At 44.8% G+C, this 17,412-nt stretch overlaps 3 protein-coding genes and 1 non-coding gene across 7 annotated transcripts; 1 reads left to right on the forward strand and 3 right to left on the reverse strand.

The window, feature by feature from the left end:
* Positions 1–1,038: 1,038 nt before the first annotated feature.
* tmtops3b (teleost multiple tissue opsin 3b) lies at positions 1,039–5,719 on the reverse strand. Its single transcript, XM_028983120.1, has 4 exons — positions 5,386–5,719; positions 3,571–3,899; positions 1,863–2,096; positions 1,039–1,293 (listed from the first exon to the last, which is right to left on the reverse strand). The coding sequence occupies exons 1-4, from the start codon at positions 5,717–5,719 to the stop codon at positions 1,039–1,041; spliced, it is 1,152 nt and encodes a 383-aa protein (XP_028838953.1).
* A 3,489-nt stretch (positions 5,720–9,208) lies between these two features.
* htatsf1 (HIV-1 Tat specific factor 1) lies at positions 9,209–17,350 on the reverse strand. 4 transcript variants are annotated; one of them, XM_028983519.1, is made up of 13 exons: positions 17,305–17,350; positions 16,580–16,744; positions 15,693–15,891; positions 14,207–14,254; positions 13,910–14,064; positions 13,290–13,453; positions 13,073–13,169; positions 12,202–12,291; positions 11,929–12,066; positions 10,806–11,820; positions 10,463–10,702; positions 9,907–10,281; positions 9,209–9,617 (listed from the first exon to the last, which is right to left on the reverse strand). In XM_028983519.1, exons 2-10 carry the CDS (start codon positions 16,742–16,744, stop codon positions 11,521–11,523), a joined length of 1,356 nt encoding a protein of 451 aa, XP_028839352.1. In that variant the 5' UTR covers positions 17,305–17,350; the 3' UTR covers positions 9,209–9,617; positions 9,907–10,281; positions 10,463–10,702; positions 10,806–11,520. The 4 variants fall into 4 exon arrangements, with proteins under 4 accessions (XP_028839352.1, XP_028839354.1, XP_028839353.1 ...); XM_028983521.1 differs by lacking the exon at positions 17,305–17,350 and adding an exon at positions 17,120–17,298; XM_028983520.1 differs by lacking the exon at positions 17,305–17,350 and adding an exon at positions 17,116–17,298.
* LOC114792206 (transcription cofactor vestigial-like protein 1) lies at positions 9,574–10,682 on the reverse strand. Its single transcript, XM_028983121.1, has 3 exons — positions 10,463–10,682; positions 9,907–10,281; positions 9,574–9,617 (listed from the first exon to the last, which is right to left on the reverse strand). The coding sequence occupies exons 1-3, from the start codon at positions 10,680–10,682 to the stop codon at positions 9,574–9,576; spliced, it is 639 nt and encodes a 212-aa protein (XP_028838954.1).
* trnaa-ugc (transfer RNA alanine (anticodon UGC)) lies at positions 15,919–15,990 on the forward strand. The gene has a single exon. It is a non-coding gene; the product is annotated as a tRNA-Ala (tRNA).
* Positions 17,351–17,412: the final 62 nt, after the last annotated feature.

Below are 17,412 nucleotides of genomic sequence, written 5' to 3' on the forward strand. Positions count from 1 at the left end.
TGCCCAGCAACGCTGCCTGGCAACACTACCAAAAAGTTGACCTGTGCCGATACTGTTAGAGGCAGCCAGATATGAGTCGTTCTGAATGGAGAAAAGGTGGCTCTGGATATTTTTTAAATATACAAAATAGGGCAATTTTTATGCAGGGTGAAAAGATTTACTGTTTCTCAGCGAATTGCTGACGTGCTGTCTGCTGTGTACAGATTGTTAATCCAGTTGCAGCGGTGATATAAATATTATTGTTATTATTAATGCAGAAATAACATCAAGTGGCATTTTATGAATTTAAATGGTCTACCATCCACAAACGGTGATGTTTAGTAAGTCTCTGTGTCTTTTGTGTGGCTGCGTGCCTGAGCTGGAGAAAGTGCTGATTCAGCTCACATCTGAATAATAAAATCTCTCATATCGCAGGTTTGTACAAAGAACTGTACTTTACAAAAAGCTTTTACAAATACTTCCTATTCTATTTTATCATATTATTATTATTTTTGTACATTTTTTTTTTATATTATTTGTACAGATCAGAGTAAATACCAACTCTGGGGTAACTGCAGTTTTCCCAAGTCTTCTCTAAAGACTTTAATATTAAATCTGAAGGTGCTGAAATGAAAAATCTAATAAGAGATTTGTCTGGGGTCAAAGGGCAGATGCTATCTGTAGAGACACAATGTGAATGCTGACATCTAGTGGGAACAAGTAAAAATGCATCGCAGGGAAAGTCTCTGAGGGACAGAATTACTTCTGAACCAATGCAGTGCATTTCAACAAGCAAACATTACATACTTTAAAATGATTCCATGGCAAATGAGAATTCTATGACCTTCGCTCACTTTGCTCAATACCTTACAGAAGTTGTCCTGCATACATACATACAGTCCTGTTTCTGACCAAGCTTTCCAGTGTCGCAGAGACACAGCTTGGTTGCTCCTGGATTCTGCGCAAAAAGGAAATTATTTCACATGCCATATGCTTTGCACAAACAGAAATTGCATATCTCCTCAAACTAACTGTACAGGGGTCAGCACGACGAACTAGTTAGGGGCTGTAGTGGACCACCAGCACCAGCGATTGCTTGTCTTTTTCTACATTTCCACCCTGGGGTGCTGCACTCTCTCCGTCACAGTGATCTGAGAGCCCAGGGGAGCCGGGTGGGGTGGCGTTCACTTCCTGCGGGTCCTCAGGTTGATGTGCTGCTGCTGCTGCTGCTGGGCTACTCTGCAGGGTGTGGAGGGAGTGGTGGTCTTGGGGGTCTGAGCCGCACCTTATCAGTGTCATGAAGCATCTGTAGAACTGAGATCACAAGCAGAAACAAGGTCACGTGTAAGCAACAAGTGACACAAGAGATGGAGTAATGTGACACAGGGCCTTGTAGAGAATCCCGAAATGCTCTAAAATATCAAGATATAATCCCTGATACCGATGACATAACAATCCCGGCCATTATTCCAGAGTCAGTACGTTGCAGGATCATTGTCTTTTATTCTTATTATTTCAACATCGAACTGAAATGTCTCATAAATCACTGTATGTTTTGAAGAATAGAGGAAGACTGCACTGTATGAGGTTTAAGTGACACATCCATATCAGATACCACTGTACCAATAACGAATCGGCAAAGGAAGTATAATGTTATTCTGACGCATTGGTTTATTTTTGTCCCACGTATAGTAAGGAGTGACATCAGTGTAACCACACACCAGCTCTTTCAGTTGCTTATATCCTACTTGCCCCTTCACAACGAAAGCCTTGCTGCATTGTGCTCCAACACTAAATGGCACAATGTCCCCTAGTGGTCAATGCTTGAATTACATTTCCTTTGCTTTCTCAGCTGCAGCTGCACACAGACACTACAAAGTCACCTGGTTGTTGAACAGGACATAAATGATGGGATTGAGGACTGTGCTGCTCTTGGCCAGTATTGACGGGATGATGCTGGCAGTGGGGCCAATCAGGCCGGCCCGGCCGAACATGGCTATCAGGGCCACTATCCCATAAGGCATCCAGCACAGCAGGTAACAGGCAACCATGGAAACCACCATCAGCATCACGTGGGTCTCTCGGCGTTGTGCGGTGGTCTGGTTGATCTTGGCAGCCTGCAGCAGGATTTGTATAAAGTCACACTTATGAATTGACGACTGCAACTAAAACTGATCACACTTACAACCGTTCAGAAACAAAAACCTCAAATATAGACCAGCATATTCTGCTGTAAAATTATAAATTATATTTAGTATAGTTCAGTGCACAATACAGTTGACTGTATCAAAAAAATGACACACACACAAGAAAATAAGTTACATCGGGATGTTTCAGATGCTATCCAAATCGTGACAAGCACTGAACATCAGCACATAGCTGCACAGCTAAATAAAAAACTGTACAAGACGAGTGGCCATAAAACTTGATGATAATGATGCATAGTGCACGTGCCCATAGGCTCTACAAAAACAGCAAATTTTTGTCAGTGGGCAATTATCACCGAACAATCTTCATACTCAGCAGGATTTGACAATCAGTAATGAGCATCATAACAAGTTGTCATCAGAAAGGACAAATCCATGCTGGATTCTGGGGTCTCCTGGGGTGTCATGCAGACACTGAAGGCTGTTGTCAGGCTATTTTAGTATTGCTGGTAACATTGCTTTTCTCTGTATAACAGATGCATGGTACTATATATATACAGCCAGCAAGCTAAATAAAAGTTTTTAAAGAATCATTCAATGTCCTGGTTGTTATGAATATAACATTTATCTAAAGAGTGCTTTTCACTGTGCCTTGACACTTGAACATTATTTTTAAATGTCATCATATTTGAAGATGTTGCTTGTATAAAATGACATTTTATCCATATAGTCATAAGTCTGAATCACCCACTTCTCTTTTGAAATATTGGTCCTCCGTCTACCACCACATAACTTATGATCCTTGCCATGAGTTACTATTAATGAATCATCCAAAGGATGCTCATATTTGCAGAACCTTGCAGTCTCATATTCTCATGTATTCTCAGTATTTCCTTTTTAATGAACATTTCAAATGCCTGGGAAATGCGATATTATGCCGCTGTCTTAACAGCCGCATAATGGCAGGGGTTAAGGCCATGCGCCGGGCTAATTAATGAGGGTGAAACACTTGGTTTTGTTCATGGAGGATTATTCACATGCCTTTCCCTCACATCCAGACTGAGAATCTTTCAGCTTCGGAACTCTCTGACTAATGAGCTCGGCAGCGGAATGCAGAACCTGCTTGGACTTTTATTGTGCATGATGTTTCACATGCGTATTGTAATATTCGCAATGCTAACTCGAGCCTTTTGTGAGCAGGTTTGCATCATTTTGCTGCTGTCTGGCACCCATAGGTTGCTTGTGTTGGCTCAAGGCTTTGTGAATTCAGGCTATCCTGAATTTATACTGGTGGATTTGTCAAGAATTTGTCTGGGGGAGAAACTGGTTTTTGACATTTTGAAACCATGCATGACTGTGATGCTGGACTGTGCTCTTGCTAATGTACCAACCCAGCAGGGTTTAGGTGCTAGAAGGTGGGTACTTCTGATCCCTCTGCACTCACCCCACGGATGGCGATGAGGATCTTGCTATAGCAGAAGACCATGAGCAGGAGTGGAAGGAGAAGACAAAAGATGAAGAGGCAGATGACATAGGAGACGTTGCCGGGGGAGTGTTGGTGCCACTGCACGGAGCAGGTGGTGCCCGGCCCCTCCGGCCCATAGCTGCTCCATCCAAACAAGGGCGGCAGAGTCCAAAACAAGGAGTAGAGCCAACAGCACGCAATGGACAGCCAGGCTTTCCGGTAGTCCGAGATGTCAGCCTTCGAGTAGCAAAGTATGGTGCAATAGCGCTCAAACGAGAGAATGGCAAAGGATACAAGTGAAACGATCCCTGCATGGAGGACAAAATGGCACAAAACTTTTATCTAATAGTCGGCGAATTATTCAAGTAGAACCCTCTCAAGTAGAACATACTTTGTGAAAAGATGCATCCTACGCATGAATGTAGATTGTATACACATATATTTGAAATATTTCACGCTTTATAACACATTATCGCATTAACATAGCAGCATTCCATCCTGGAACACCAATCCACCTAGTGAACATGCCAACTTTCTGCCACAGCAACATCTCACCACTGAGGGGCAGTGGTGGCCAAAAGGGTAAGGAAGCGAACCCGTAATCTGAAGGTTGCCGGTTCGCTTTACTTCTTTTCCATGCAAATCTTTTTTTTTATATATACAGTACAGGCCAAAAGTTTGGACACATCTTCTCATTCAGTGTGTTTTCTTTATTTTTATGACCATTTACATTGGTAGTTATGTAGAGTTATTTACATGTGGAGTTATGTACTTAACAAAAAGTGGTGACCTGGCCTCCACAGTCACTGGACCTGAACTCAATCGAGATGGTTTGGGGTGAGCTGGACCAACAACTCCTTCAAGACTGTTGGAAAACCATTTCAGGTGACGACCTCTTGAAGCTCATCGAGAGAATGCCAAGAGTGTGCAAAGCAGTAATCAGAGCAAAGAAACTAGAATATAAAACATGTTTTCAGTTATTACACCTTTTTTTGTTAAGTTCATAACTCCACATGTGTTCATTCATAGTTTTGATACCTTCAGTGAGAATCTACAATGTAAATTGTCATGAAAATAAAGAAAACACATTGAATGAGAAGGTGTGTCCAAACTTTTGGCCTGTACTGTATATATTACAAGAAGCTTTAGTCTTGAGAATGTGTGATTCATTTGTTACATTTTGACAGCCATGCATATTTGTGTGTGTGTGTATGTCATGTGGAATGTACACTATAGTGATTCTGATGTGATTGTGCAGAACAGCCCAGCAGATACTAGGGATGGTATTTTTCTTGGGGGGAGACAATAAATCTATACAGCCACATATTGTGACACTTCTTCGCGTGGCGCACTATTGATTTGCTGGTGGCCAGTAATGATGTATCCAGCTTTTTCTCGTGTGTGAGGACACATGTTATTTATAGAGAAGAAAGAAGGAGCCATACAGCAGCAGACAAACTAATGCTGCACGTTTCAGTGTTCAGTTTTCTTAAATTCAACTTCAAATTGTATTTGTTGAGTACACTATGCAGTGAAATGCCTATAGACCACAGCATTGCACATATTGAAAGTATTCAAGTGGAATGTCAAGGTAGTTCTGCCTTGGCACAGATTACATTGTCTAATGAAGCTTGTTGAGTATTTTATTCTTGTCAGCATGGTGTGACAGTGTCATATCTCTTTGTATTTACTCGATTGGATATTGATCTTTTTGATGGAACAACATCGGACCTGAGAGTTAAAAGGTTCTGAAAAGTAAATACAAAGAAGGAAAGAAAAAAAAAAAAACCTCACCGAAAAGTGAGTTGGCGAACCCGTACCACCTGCACCCATGGGTGCCGATCAGCCAGCGGCCGTAGACGCTCGCGGCGAAGCTGAAGGGCGTCCCGAAGACGCACACCAGCACGTCGCTCACCACGATGTTCAGCAGGATCAGGTTGATGGGCGTCCACAGGCTCTGGAAACGCGCGAACACCAGCAGCACGGCGACGTTGCAGACGAAGCCGGCGACGAAGATGACGCCCAGGCACACGGCGGCCACCGTGTGGCCCCCCCTGCCCAGCTCCCTGACAGCCCGCGCGTCGCGCAGCGTGCCGTTGGCGCTCGGGTCCGGCGCGCCGCTGTCCATGGTGCCGGGACGGGCTGCTTCTGAAGTTCCGAAGGCTCCTGCCCCTCCGCCAGCCCTCGAGTGCTGTGGATCCGGGCTACTTTCCTCTCCACCCTTATTTATTAATCTTCCTTACAGCCCACTCAGGAGCATCGCCAGCACCCACCCCCCAAACACACACACACACACACACACACACCGAGATAAACTCTGGACTGTCCATTCTGTCCCATGGCATCAATATAAATGATTAAGTTAAAGTTAGGAAGACCTGCAAGGTAAGGGAAAAAACATCTACTCCATAATTAGGTGATATTTTAAAGCCCTGATGGTAGTTTGCAGGCCGGGCTCCAAAAGCTTGTCAAAAGGGTGGGCCAGGGACTGTCCGGCAACTGTTCAAAACGGTTCATAACCGGGCGGGAGCAGCCTTGTGGGTATAACACTCACCTTTGAACCAGAAGAACACCAATTCACAGGTTCAACCCCACTTATTGTCCCTGAGCAAGACTCTTAACACTGAGTGTCTCCAGGGGGGGACTGTCCCTAATAATAAATAATAATAAATATTTTTTCATGTCTCAGAAGTGACCCTTTAAGACATGGACCTCTGGTATGGCATGCTGTGGTCCATCACTAGCAGACTGAAGTTGCTGTACGTTGCGAAGTGGTGTCTCCATTGATCAGACCTGGTATACCAGCACGTCCCACAGTTGCTCGATTGGAGGTACTGGATAGAGATCTGGAGGAACTCGATTGGGTCTCAGCCTTCCCCCCGAGAGAACAGTTGGGTTTGGTATCTGGTCAGCCTTCTACCCTCCAGTAGACTTTGTACAACCATACAGGTGAAAGGCTGCAGTGACACAATGGTGGTGGAGTCAAGCTGGCAATTTTCAAGCCAATTCGGCATGTTTCCTCTCCGTTTTAAAATGTACCCTATTCAGAAATGATTTTTTGAGACGGAGCAGATGGAAGATCATACGTGCATGCCAGGGCATCAATTATCTACTAGGAGGCCTGCTGAGATGACTGCTCCTCAATCTGGGGCCAAATAGGCTACATAAAAACCGAGGGGCTTGTGTAGAGTAGATAGGACATTTCGGCTCTTTGAAAAGAGTCTTCGGGTTTTTGGAATAACCTTTACTCCAGCACCATTCCTCTATTTAGTGATCTGATTAGCAATTTGCAATGAAATTCAGTATTCGAACCTACACACCAGGCCATTCTGTATAGGGCCTCCTCTTGGGAGATGGTCAATTGGGAGTGTTTAACAGATTCACTAGTTCACCCATCAAAATGCATAATCTGCTTATTGGGGCGTGGTCCCAAGATCATATTTGTGACGTCGAGTTGCGCACCCCGGGGTAAGGAGTGAAGAGTATGGAGGGTAATGGAGGAGAAAGGGTGGAGATGGACACTGTGATGTATCTTACTGTGTGACATTACATTTACATTTACAGCATTTATCAGACGCCCTTATCCAGAGCGACTTACAGTCAGTAGTTACAGAGACAGTCCCCCCTGGAGCAACTCAGCGTTAAGTGTCTTGCTCTGGGACACAATGGTAGTAAGTGGGGTCTGAACCTGTGACTGTATGGTCAGTTTGAGATGGGTTAAAGGAAACGACCAGGAAAAATCACAGCGCGTATGCCGAACTTCACCCACTAGGCTACTACCTCCCTACACACTAACAAGAAACATCAAAAAAGTTCTGGATTTCAGAAATTGCTTCTCGTGAACAGAGGGGATGAGTAGACAGAGAGGACGAGCTGGCAGCCCAGAATGTGACATTAGTGAACAAGCGCTGGGAAAACACTGAAGCGAAGCTGCCCTTTGCAGTTCCAGGAGCAGATGTTTTCTAGAACAGATGTTAGGAGAGAAGCTGACTTTCTTAAGGTCTTGGTAAGTGGGTGCAAGTCACAGGTATGAAATTTGATCAGGTGTCAGTGTATCGATAATCGGGCGTGCTTCCCACGCTCGCGACTCTCACCGCCAACCTTACCAACCTTTACGGGGAGAGGGCAATAAGAGCATGATAAATCACCTCAGAGATTGGCGATGCTACAGGCCCATTGGCCGGAAAGTCCAGCCAGAAGTCTGTAGGTGTAATCCTGTGATGCAGTGGAGGTGGGTCTGGTTGTGAGTGGGTGCAATATGGCTTGCCTTCCCAGGGACCAATTACAGAAATACACTATATACAGTCAGGTCCATAAATATTGGAACATCGACACAATTATCCTTTTGGCTCTTTAAACCACCACAAGGAGGAGCAACCTTCCCCACTATGCCACCACTGCCACCAATTGCAGTAGAGACCCTGCAGAGCATCACCAGGGATGTAACCCACTGGCTGGCCATGTCTACGCATTTCAGACTTCATGCTGTAATTAAAGTATTAAAAAGCGGTAGTCTGATTTATGATTTTTCATTTGTTCCGTTTCTTTTTGGTGGCACGTCTACAAACTGTTGTAATAACTGCATCATTAAAATTTAAGCACATCTTAGTAGTTTCACTCCAAATCCAGTGTGGTGGTGTATAGAGCCCAAAAGACTAGAATTGTGTCGATGTCCCAATATTTTTAGTGATCTGACTGTACACACTTAAAAATGTGTGTACAGTAAAAAAATATTGGGGAAAAAGGTCATTTGTTTTGATAAATTAATTTGAAAAGGTCAGTCTTTGTAACATAATTTTTAGAAATGAGACATTTCTGTATTGTTAATCCATTTGTGGTTGATTTCTGTTACATAAATGACCTTTTCACAAATAGATTTTTTTTTGTGGTCAGGAGTTCATGTCGATTTAACTTTACAGTGGCAGTGTGAATAAGCAATAAACGTTTTCCTGCATCCTGCCTGATCTGATCCTGATGCTGCAATATCTGATGCTGGGAGGGGGTCCTGGACAATGCTGCAGTCTTTATGGAGCTCTCTTCTACAGAAGATCTGCAGCATGCTTAACATAAAGCACTCAGATATTATCCCTCTATACTCGAAAAATGGATTGAATAAATATTGAAAAGAACAGGATGGAAGTGAAATAAAAACACAGATGGAATAAGAAATGTGTGGAAGTAGACTAGTGGGTAATTAGAAGGTTGCCTGTCACTTAACCCAGAGTGTCTCCAGGGGGACTGTCCCTGTCACTACTGAATAAGTCGCTCTGGATAAGAGAGTCTGATAAATGTACCATTATCTAAAAGAACCATGCAGAAATTCTGAGGCAGGAGCAGCTCTCTGTGCAAATCTGAATTATGCCATAATGATAACTGTTATGTCTATTATATTTTATTATCAGAAAAGGCAAATTTATTACATATAAAACAAACACAAATCGTTAATGATTTAACGTTTGACCTTATTCAACTGAAAACTTCCTGTACAGAGTTCAAAATACATTATTTGGATAAATAATACAAAAAATGTAGAATTATTTCTCACACACACACACACACACACAGTATCATAACACATCATTCATAATTTACAGTGCTCATTAAACACACAATTGGGTAGTGATTTTAACATTTTAATAGTTACAACACAATATCTATATTCATCCCATCAGACATATATTTATAGCGGTTTTATCAACATTAAAATAATAATTAAAAAATTATCCTGAAAGAAGAATTGCCAAATGCAGCGTCTGTCTGTTGTTCTTGCTGGCAGAATCAGCAACCAAACAGGTTCTCTCACACCACCGAAAAACCAAAATGCATTCTTGCAACGCACGTCTGTTCCTTGACACTGCGTGATCTGAGAGTTCTTCAGTTCCAGTTCTGGTCGTAATGCCCAGATCTACGTTCTCACAGCACCCTCGACAGCAGACTCACCGCCACACAGTTCCACAAGAACAGAAGTCATTCTTCAGTACTTCAGTACCAGTGCAGGTTCTTGCTCCTTTCTTGCGCCTGCACACCTGGAAAGGTGGAAAATGATCCTTATTGCCACGAGTCACTTACATAACTTAAACCGGATTTAACAGTTAATTGAACCGAAGCAAGCAAATATATACCAAGATTAGTTATTGCAAACACTTATGATATCATGACTGCTTGCCACTGCTTTAGTAATTTATAAAAATCTGTCATTTATAAAGTAAATAATTTTCCTTTGCGCTTTTTTTTTTTTTTTGGTTTCATGCTTTTGAGGACTTCATTTTAATGTTGCAAACAAGGACAGAAGAGCTGCATAACTGGACTGTGTACCTGGGTCTGTACTGATTCGGTTGCCCACCGAGTCTCTGAATCCCGGCGCAGAATTCCAGTCTGGACCCTCTGATTTGGGGGCCGTTGCAATGGCGCCCAACGGCCGATCCATGTGTAACAAGTTAAGGAAAGAGTCGGCAGGGCCTTCGGCGGCACCAGCTGGCGAGTACAGCATTGGGGAATGATCAAAGCTGTTACTTTGTCTGGAAGGGTAGTTCCAGAAATTTGTGGTGAGCCCACTGGGACTCATGATGACTCCTTGGGAAGCCACAGGTTCTTCTGCAGGTGGGAACTGGGACAGTACAGAGGCAGGTTGGAACGAGGTCTTCGGCCAGGACGGATTGGGCAAAGCCCATTGTGAGGAGGTAGGAAACTCTACAAATCGGAAAAGACAAGATTAATGCACCGGAGGACTTGAAAACGGGTTCATGGGCATTTTGATGGCCAATGACATGCAGATAATCTCAACAAGGAAGTGCAGCAGTATCTTCATAGATCGGCTGCTCTGGAATGTTGCTCAGGCAAACCCATTTACCACAAACACGGTGGGACAAACCTTGCTTGACTTTGGGACCACCATGGGCTTTGGCGGTCAGCTCTTGGGGGGAACCAGGCTTTCTGCTGAGGTCTCTGGGTATGCTGGCCTTGTTAAGGGCCCGGTAGAAGTGCTCATCCACCACGCTGTTGATGTCACCCTGGTAATAGGTGAAAAGGACACTCTCTGGAGGGTCTTTGTGGCCCTTGCCTCTGGGTACTTCGGTCTTCTCCTTTTCCATTGCAAAAAGGCGGCCAGATTCTGTTTAAAACAATCACGTCAAAAAAATTCTTATTTTAAAAGATATTTTATAATGGTTTCTTAAAATAACAAACTATTAGAACAAATCTTTCAAGGAACTTACCAACCAAAAAGAAAGAGCAAGGTTATCCAAACCAGATCATTTTAGTGAGAATGGAGTGTTAATCCACCACAAAATCTCCCAAGTGAATCCGAATGCCCGTGTTCAGCCTCTGACTCTCAGAAGCCACTGAGCTGATTCCACAACCTGCCCGGTATGTGGCTCTCTGTATTCGCCCGGGCAGAATGTGGCCCGTCAAGTTTAACTTGAAACGCTTTTTCTTTTTCGGCGGTGGGGGCGGGGGCGATAAGCCACGACTCGCGTGGAAAGAAAAGTTCTGGAGCAGTAAGTTGTTATGAAAAGTGACTTTTATCACACGGCCACTTCCAGGGACGACAGAAGCCACGTCCCGACCCCAATTAGTGTTGCTCAACAGCCGATACGTTCGATAAAATCAACAGCAAGGTGGGGACAGGAGAAGAACGATTAGCAGATTTTCCAAAGTAGGTTCACTTTTAATTATAAAACATTTAAAACAACTCTTGCCAATACACACAACACTAATGAGACACAACGAGAAATGTTAAGACTGAAGATGACATACAGTGCCAGTCTCTAAGTAAGGGTGCTCTTCATCCCTGCCCAGGAATCTCTGCCAAGACCCAGACCAGGCAGAGAGACTGGACAACGTCCAGGGCCAATGCAATTTTATCGGGGTTGATTGAGAGGGCTATAAACCTTTTTTTTTTTTTTTTTGAGTCCATTTATCATGTCTCTTTTATGCTTCCTCATCATCGCTGCCTGCCAGGCTGCTGTCAGTCGACTCCACCTCGGCTTCATCGGGCTGTGGTCTGCTTTCGGTGTCTTCGTGGGACGCCGAGCTCTCTAAAGCCGGGGCTGATGCCGTCTCCTCTGCTACTGCCTTTTGACTGTCGCTAGTCTCTTTGGGCTCCTTCGCTCCGTTTGTCCCACTATCTGTTTTGGACGGGTCCTCCTGAGCCGCCTTTCCATCCTTTCCATCCAAGAAGGAAGACCAACCCTTTAATCGTTCCTCTCGTTCACGGTTGGTCTCGTCCACCTATAAATACAATAAAGATCTAAATATATTTTTAAAATATCCAGCACTGCTGAGTCTTAAACCCTATTCAGAAAGTAGTAGTTTAAGTGGAATTTGCACAAAACCCACCTGGTAGTCAGTGACACCATCCCACAGACTGGCAGAGAGCTTTCTGCCACCAAACCAGCGGCCGTCTAGTGCCAGCTGACACACATCTGCGTCCTCTGGTTCTTTAAACGCCACTGATGCCACGCCGTCAGGGTGTCTCTGATAAGAATGGTGGCAAAAACATGCAGACACACAAATCACACACAGTGAACACATAAGCTAAGTGTGTTTGGTTTTTTTAGGACTTGTGCTAAAAAAAAAACGTATTTAAACTAGATCTGGAATTTCACTCACATCAAATATGATGACCTTCTTCACTTGACCGAATTTCTCACACTCTGTCCGAAGATCTTCTCGATACTCATTCAGCACTAGAGGGTCTTCCTGCAAGGTCAAATGTTCTATTGACTCTCCTACACGACAGATACAAACAAGTACGGATACACAAAATGGCCTATTACTGCATAATTACTCCAAAAACCCTGTCTCGTGTTAATGCAACTCTGGTATTTAAAAGCATAAAAAAAACACAAGCTGTAGTTATAGTTGTATCGGGGATAAAATATTTCACCATGGAAGGTGACACACTATTACAACCAATGAGCACCAAAGGCCAGAAATCCTTTCAGTCGAACCCACACTGATTGCAACCTACTGCCTTCTTTATTAGGCCATTAAGAGAGGCCTGTGGCTAATTAAGGTCAGGCTGGATGAAAATGTTCTGGTGGTACTCCAGAAGTACGACCGAGGTCTGTTTTTTTTTTTTACATAATTTTTTCCTTCTTGTGCTTGGACTGATTTTTTGCTTTAAACAAGTTTTAAATTAGTTCTCATTAAATTAGTCCTTGGCCAGCACGTGTGTGGCCCACTGCTCTCTGCCATACCTTTACTGCACTCACACCCCTGAAATTCGCTGGAGGGAAAGAGAGGCGGACGGGGAATGCAGACCAACCTGCTGAGTCCTAATGGACACGTGCGTACACGAACAAACACGAACACAGAAATATAGTTCACACGCTCCCATGCACGCGCACGGCAGAAGGCTGGGGGTGGGTGGGGGGAGTGCACATGCAACACACTTATATTCTGACTTTGCAGATTACCCATACTCCATAGCACACGTAGTGTCCGAGACCCAATAAACTCAGCCCTCGCAGCAACTTACCTCAAAGTCGCTGGGGTGAAACATGTTCTGGATGATCAGCACCTTCTCATGACGCTTGCGCGCCTCACCCTGCTTCTCCGGTCGCCAGTCCAGCTGCCTACAGTCACATATTGCACGTATAAACAAAAACATGAAAAATGCACAGACGTGCATACTGACCGCGCCTTTGAAAGTACCACACTGGAATGCTGTTAAATATAAAAGATCAGGTGCTGACTTTTGCTGCTGCTTCATTTTCTTGCGGTATTCTTTAGACTTCTTCTTCTTCTTGCTGGCGTCGTACTGGCCCTTCAGTTCGAAATGAGCCGCCTCCACGTGCACCTGGTAGCCCCGGATCTGAGAGTCATCCAACAGGCGCTCTGCCAGAGCCACCGACTCCCTCTGTGCACACAGACGTTTCATGAATAACTATTTTTACACTTGACCAACTTCAAATTCACAGTCGGACATATGCTTAGTATGTTTTTTTTCTGTCCTGCTGTCAGTGAATGGTCACACATCCCATTTAAAGCAGTTCCCAGGGCACCGAGGCTTTGAAGTCATGGCCGAGTAATTACACTGTATCGCCACCGATTTTAATTGCAACACATTTAAATAGATTTTTAAATGGTGCAAAATAAAAATAAAAAAACCCAAGTCATGTCTTAGAGCTTTCTTTAAGCAAGCAAAAGAACAAATTTCAGCGATTAAGACACTTGGCTTCAGTTTCATCAAGATGAATGTAAAACTGCTGTCTCTGTTCAAATAAAGTAATAAATGCTGAAGCCAGAAGAAAATGGCGAAGGTTCATCAGAGACTGGCAACAGCGGGAAAGAATGCCAGCTGACTGCCTCAAACCTTCAGATAGCAGCAGAGTCCATCCCCTTTCTGGTTGCCATCACGGTCCTTGTACAGCTTCACCTTGTACTCCTCAGTGATGGGGTCCCGCATTATGATGCCACACTTTGACATGAACTCAACAAACTCATCCGACGTGATGTCAGGTGGGAGGCCTGGATGAATTAGAAGCAAATGTACTTATTATTACATTATAATATATACCAATATATTATATATTTAACAAAGATCATGGAGCTATTGGGTGAAGCGTGGTCACTTTGCAGAATAAATATTTGTGCAATCAGACATACGTACCTGAGACATACACATTGGTGTTTTTGTCTTTTTCAACATCAAACCACCCTGCAAAGAAGCAAAATGTACAAAATGGGAAAAAAATTCTAATTTTGGCTGGTGTACAAAATGTGCGTGCGGTAAATGCCGTAAAGATAAATCAAATCTTGCATTTGGACTGCGCCCTGTTCAAGTATAACCTACTTTTTCTTTTTTTGACCGCTGTAGGTAGATTTGGAGTTGCTTCAAGTTTAAACTGCTCCTGCACAGTTCTCACCAGCAGGTGGGTGTTGAAATTAATCGTATAATCGAAGCATCGCGATGCAATTGACGGTGTGCAGAAAATAGTCGATTAGGTCATACTGACGTTGCTCCTCCAGTGGTGGCATAAAAACTCTGGATGAAAAGTAGTGCCGGAAGTGACTGTGGTTGCCGACCTGAGTACAACGCCGCTCCAGGTAGGAGTTTGAAATTGGTTGAACTTTTGACTGCTGTGCGTACGACCAATGGAATAAAAGCGGGAATCGGTCTCTCTGATCAGTCTGTGAGTGTCAGGAGATCTACAACACGACATTATCGTTAGCGGTTAGAGTGCAACTTGCTGCATTTTTTGTTTTTTTTTGTTTTAAAGAAGCGCAATGTGTGCCATTTTTGTTCTAAAAGAGGCTTTATATTGGCTACAATGAGCAGAAAAAAATATGTCTGTGTTCAGTCCACGCTCACCTGATGGCTCGGACGTCTTAACCAGGCGTTCTTCTGCCGTTTACGGAGTCAGGTGAGCGCAGACTGAATGCAGAGTTTTCCTGCTCATTGTAGCAAATCAAAGTGTCCACAAAGGTGTACGAGACCTTAACTAGGGGTGGTGGTGGCCTAGCGGTTAATCAGAAGGTTTCCGGTTCGAATCCCGAACCGCCAAGGTGACACTGAGCAAAGCACCGTCCCCACACACTGCTCCCCGGGCGCCTGTCATGGCTGCTCACTGCTCACTCAGGGTGACGGGATAAATGCAGAGGACAAATTTCACTGTGTGCACCATGTGCTGTGCTGCTGTGTATCACATGTGACAATCACTTCACTTTTCTAGAAAACTCCTGTATTTGAAAAAACTTCTGTGAAGTAATGTACAAATGTATTGGATGCAGCATGATTCATAATCGCAATCGAATCGTGAGACTAGCAAATGTTCACACTTCTACCGGCAGGTCGGAGCGGATTCTGCCATTTCTGGCGGCTCAGCGAATAAAACTTTGTACTTTGGACCCTTTTTGTTTTCATTTAAATGCCATCAACAACACGTGACCAAATCATTTGAATATATATATTTCTTTTACGATCGCACTATGGGGGGTCTGTGTGAAACGGTATTTCAATACAATTTACATCGTGTATACAGCTGTACTGACAAATCTTGGAATCATTATTCAGCAGGGCAGTCCATGATGCAACCGTACATGATGTATGCGAGACATCGACCGGCGAACAACGGGAATGATTCAGAAGGGAGCACCTGGATCCGCTTTCCTCTTCTCCCCCTTCTCTTTGGCCTCTTTAAGCTGGGCTGCCGAAGCGTTCTCCTCCGACTTTTTCTCCTCCGGTGGCTCGGGCGCCCGGGTCTCAGTAGGCGCCGCTGAGGCAGACGTGCTCTCTCCAGCGTCCTCATTAAAGCCGTAATTGGCCTGATAGGCTGCCATAAAGTCATCGGTTATCTGCAAATGAGCCAAGCAATCACGTGTGGGGATGTAGCTCAGCGGTACGGCGCATGCTCTGCATGCATGAGGTCCCAGGTTCGATCCCTGGTATCTCCATGGTGACTACTCATTAGCGTAACACTCTCTTCAGCCGTGGAAGGGAGGATGTGGCTTTGATTCTCAGGCCATAGTAATGATATTTAAAGTTGCCACTGAGAAGGAGACCCACACACATATTAAACTACATTTACATTAACAGCATTTATCAGACACCCTTATCCAGAGCGACTTACAATCAGTAGTTACAGGGACAGTCTCCCCCCCCCCGAGCAACTCAGGGTTAAGTGTCTTGCTCAGGGACACCTGGGTCTTCTGGTTCATAGGCGAGTGTGTTACCCACTAGGCTACTACCACCCACTACTACCAAACTATTATATTAAATATATTAAAATATTGCTGGGGCAGTGGTGGCCTTGCAGAAGGTTGCCGGTTTGAATCCTGATCTGCCAAGGTGCCTCTGAGTCCCCACACACTGCCCCCCTGGCGCCTGTCACGGCTGCTCACTGCTCACCAGGGGTAATGGTTAAAAGCAGAGGACACGTTTTGTTGTGTCACCGTGTGCTGTGCTGCAGTGTTTCACAATGACTATCACTTCACTTTCACAGGAACCTGATCATTTCGGGATATTCAGTGGGCCTAGTCCTACCTTGGGGAACCATGCTTTCTTCTCATGGTCCCAGTCGTAAACCGTGCCGTCGTCTGGGTCCACGTACGTGTACGGATCCGCCCCCTCCGGCTTCTTTTCACCATAGAGCTGCTGCAGGCGCAGCTGCTCGTGGAATTCTTTATTTGCCCCCGGCTCTCCGCTCATCTGCCGTGAGAAAACGAGGACGTCTTGGTTTTTTAAAACGCTCTCATCCCTGCAATATATCTCCGTACAACATGCAGGGTGTGTTCCCGGAAAAGCGCCCGGCCGATGATCTCTATCTGCGCTTCTTCGGGGCGCTGCACCCCTTCCCATGCATGCTGGTGTGCTTTTATTCTAACGGTGCATTACTGCAAACATATGGAATTATTATTATATTCATGTTAAATCCCAACACACGACAAGTCCGTATTTCTGCACAAACACGCTAGACTGTCGGAATTAGATTAACCGGACCGAGCAAACGAGAAAACGATTCGAAATGCAATGTGGAATGGCAGAAAAAAAAAGAGAGAGGGAGCTGGGCTCCTTCCGACCAACTGGCGAGGCCGAAGCGGCGGCGTGGAGGCTGGGGAAATAAGCGCGTCTCGACCCGAGCTTCGCGGCCCGCTGGTCCCCTAAACTCCCGACGACGAAGGCGCTCCGGCCGCGCGTACGTGACCGAGCACGACACACGACTCCGGGGCTCGTAAGGGGACTCGGCGCGGCCGAACGGACGTCGTTACCTCCGAAATATCCGCAGGCGTCCGTCGAACGACCGCTTCCGGTCCGTCCTCGACAAAACGTCCGGAGGAAACCAATGGCCTGCGCAAAAAAGTGCCCGCGTTGCATAT

Source organism: Denticeps clupeoides, chromosome 6, assembly GCF_900700375.1.
Source record: "Denticeps clupeoides chromosome 6, fDenClu1.1, whole genome shotgun sequence".
NCBI lineage: Eukaryota > Metazoa > Chordata > Actinopteri > Clupeiformes > Denticipitidae > Denticeps > Denticeps clupeoides.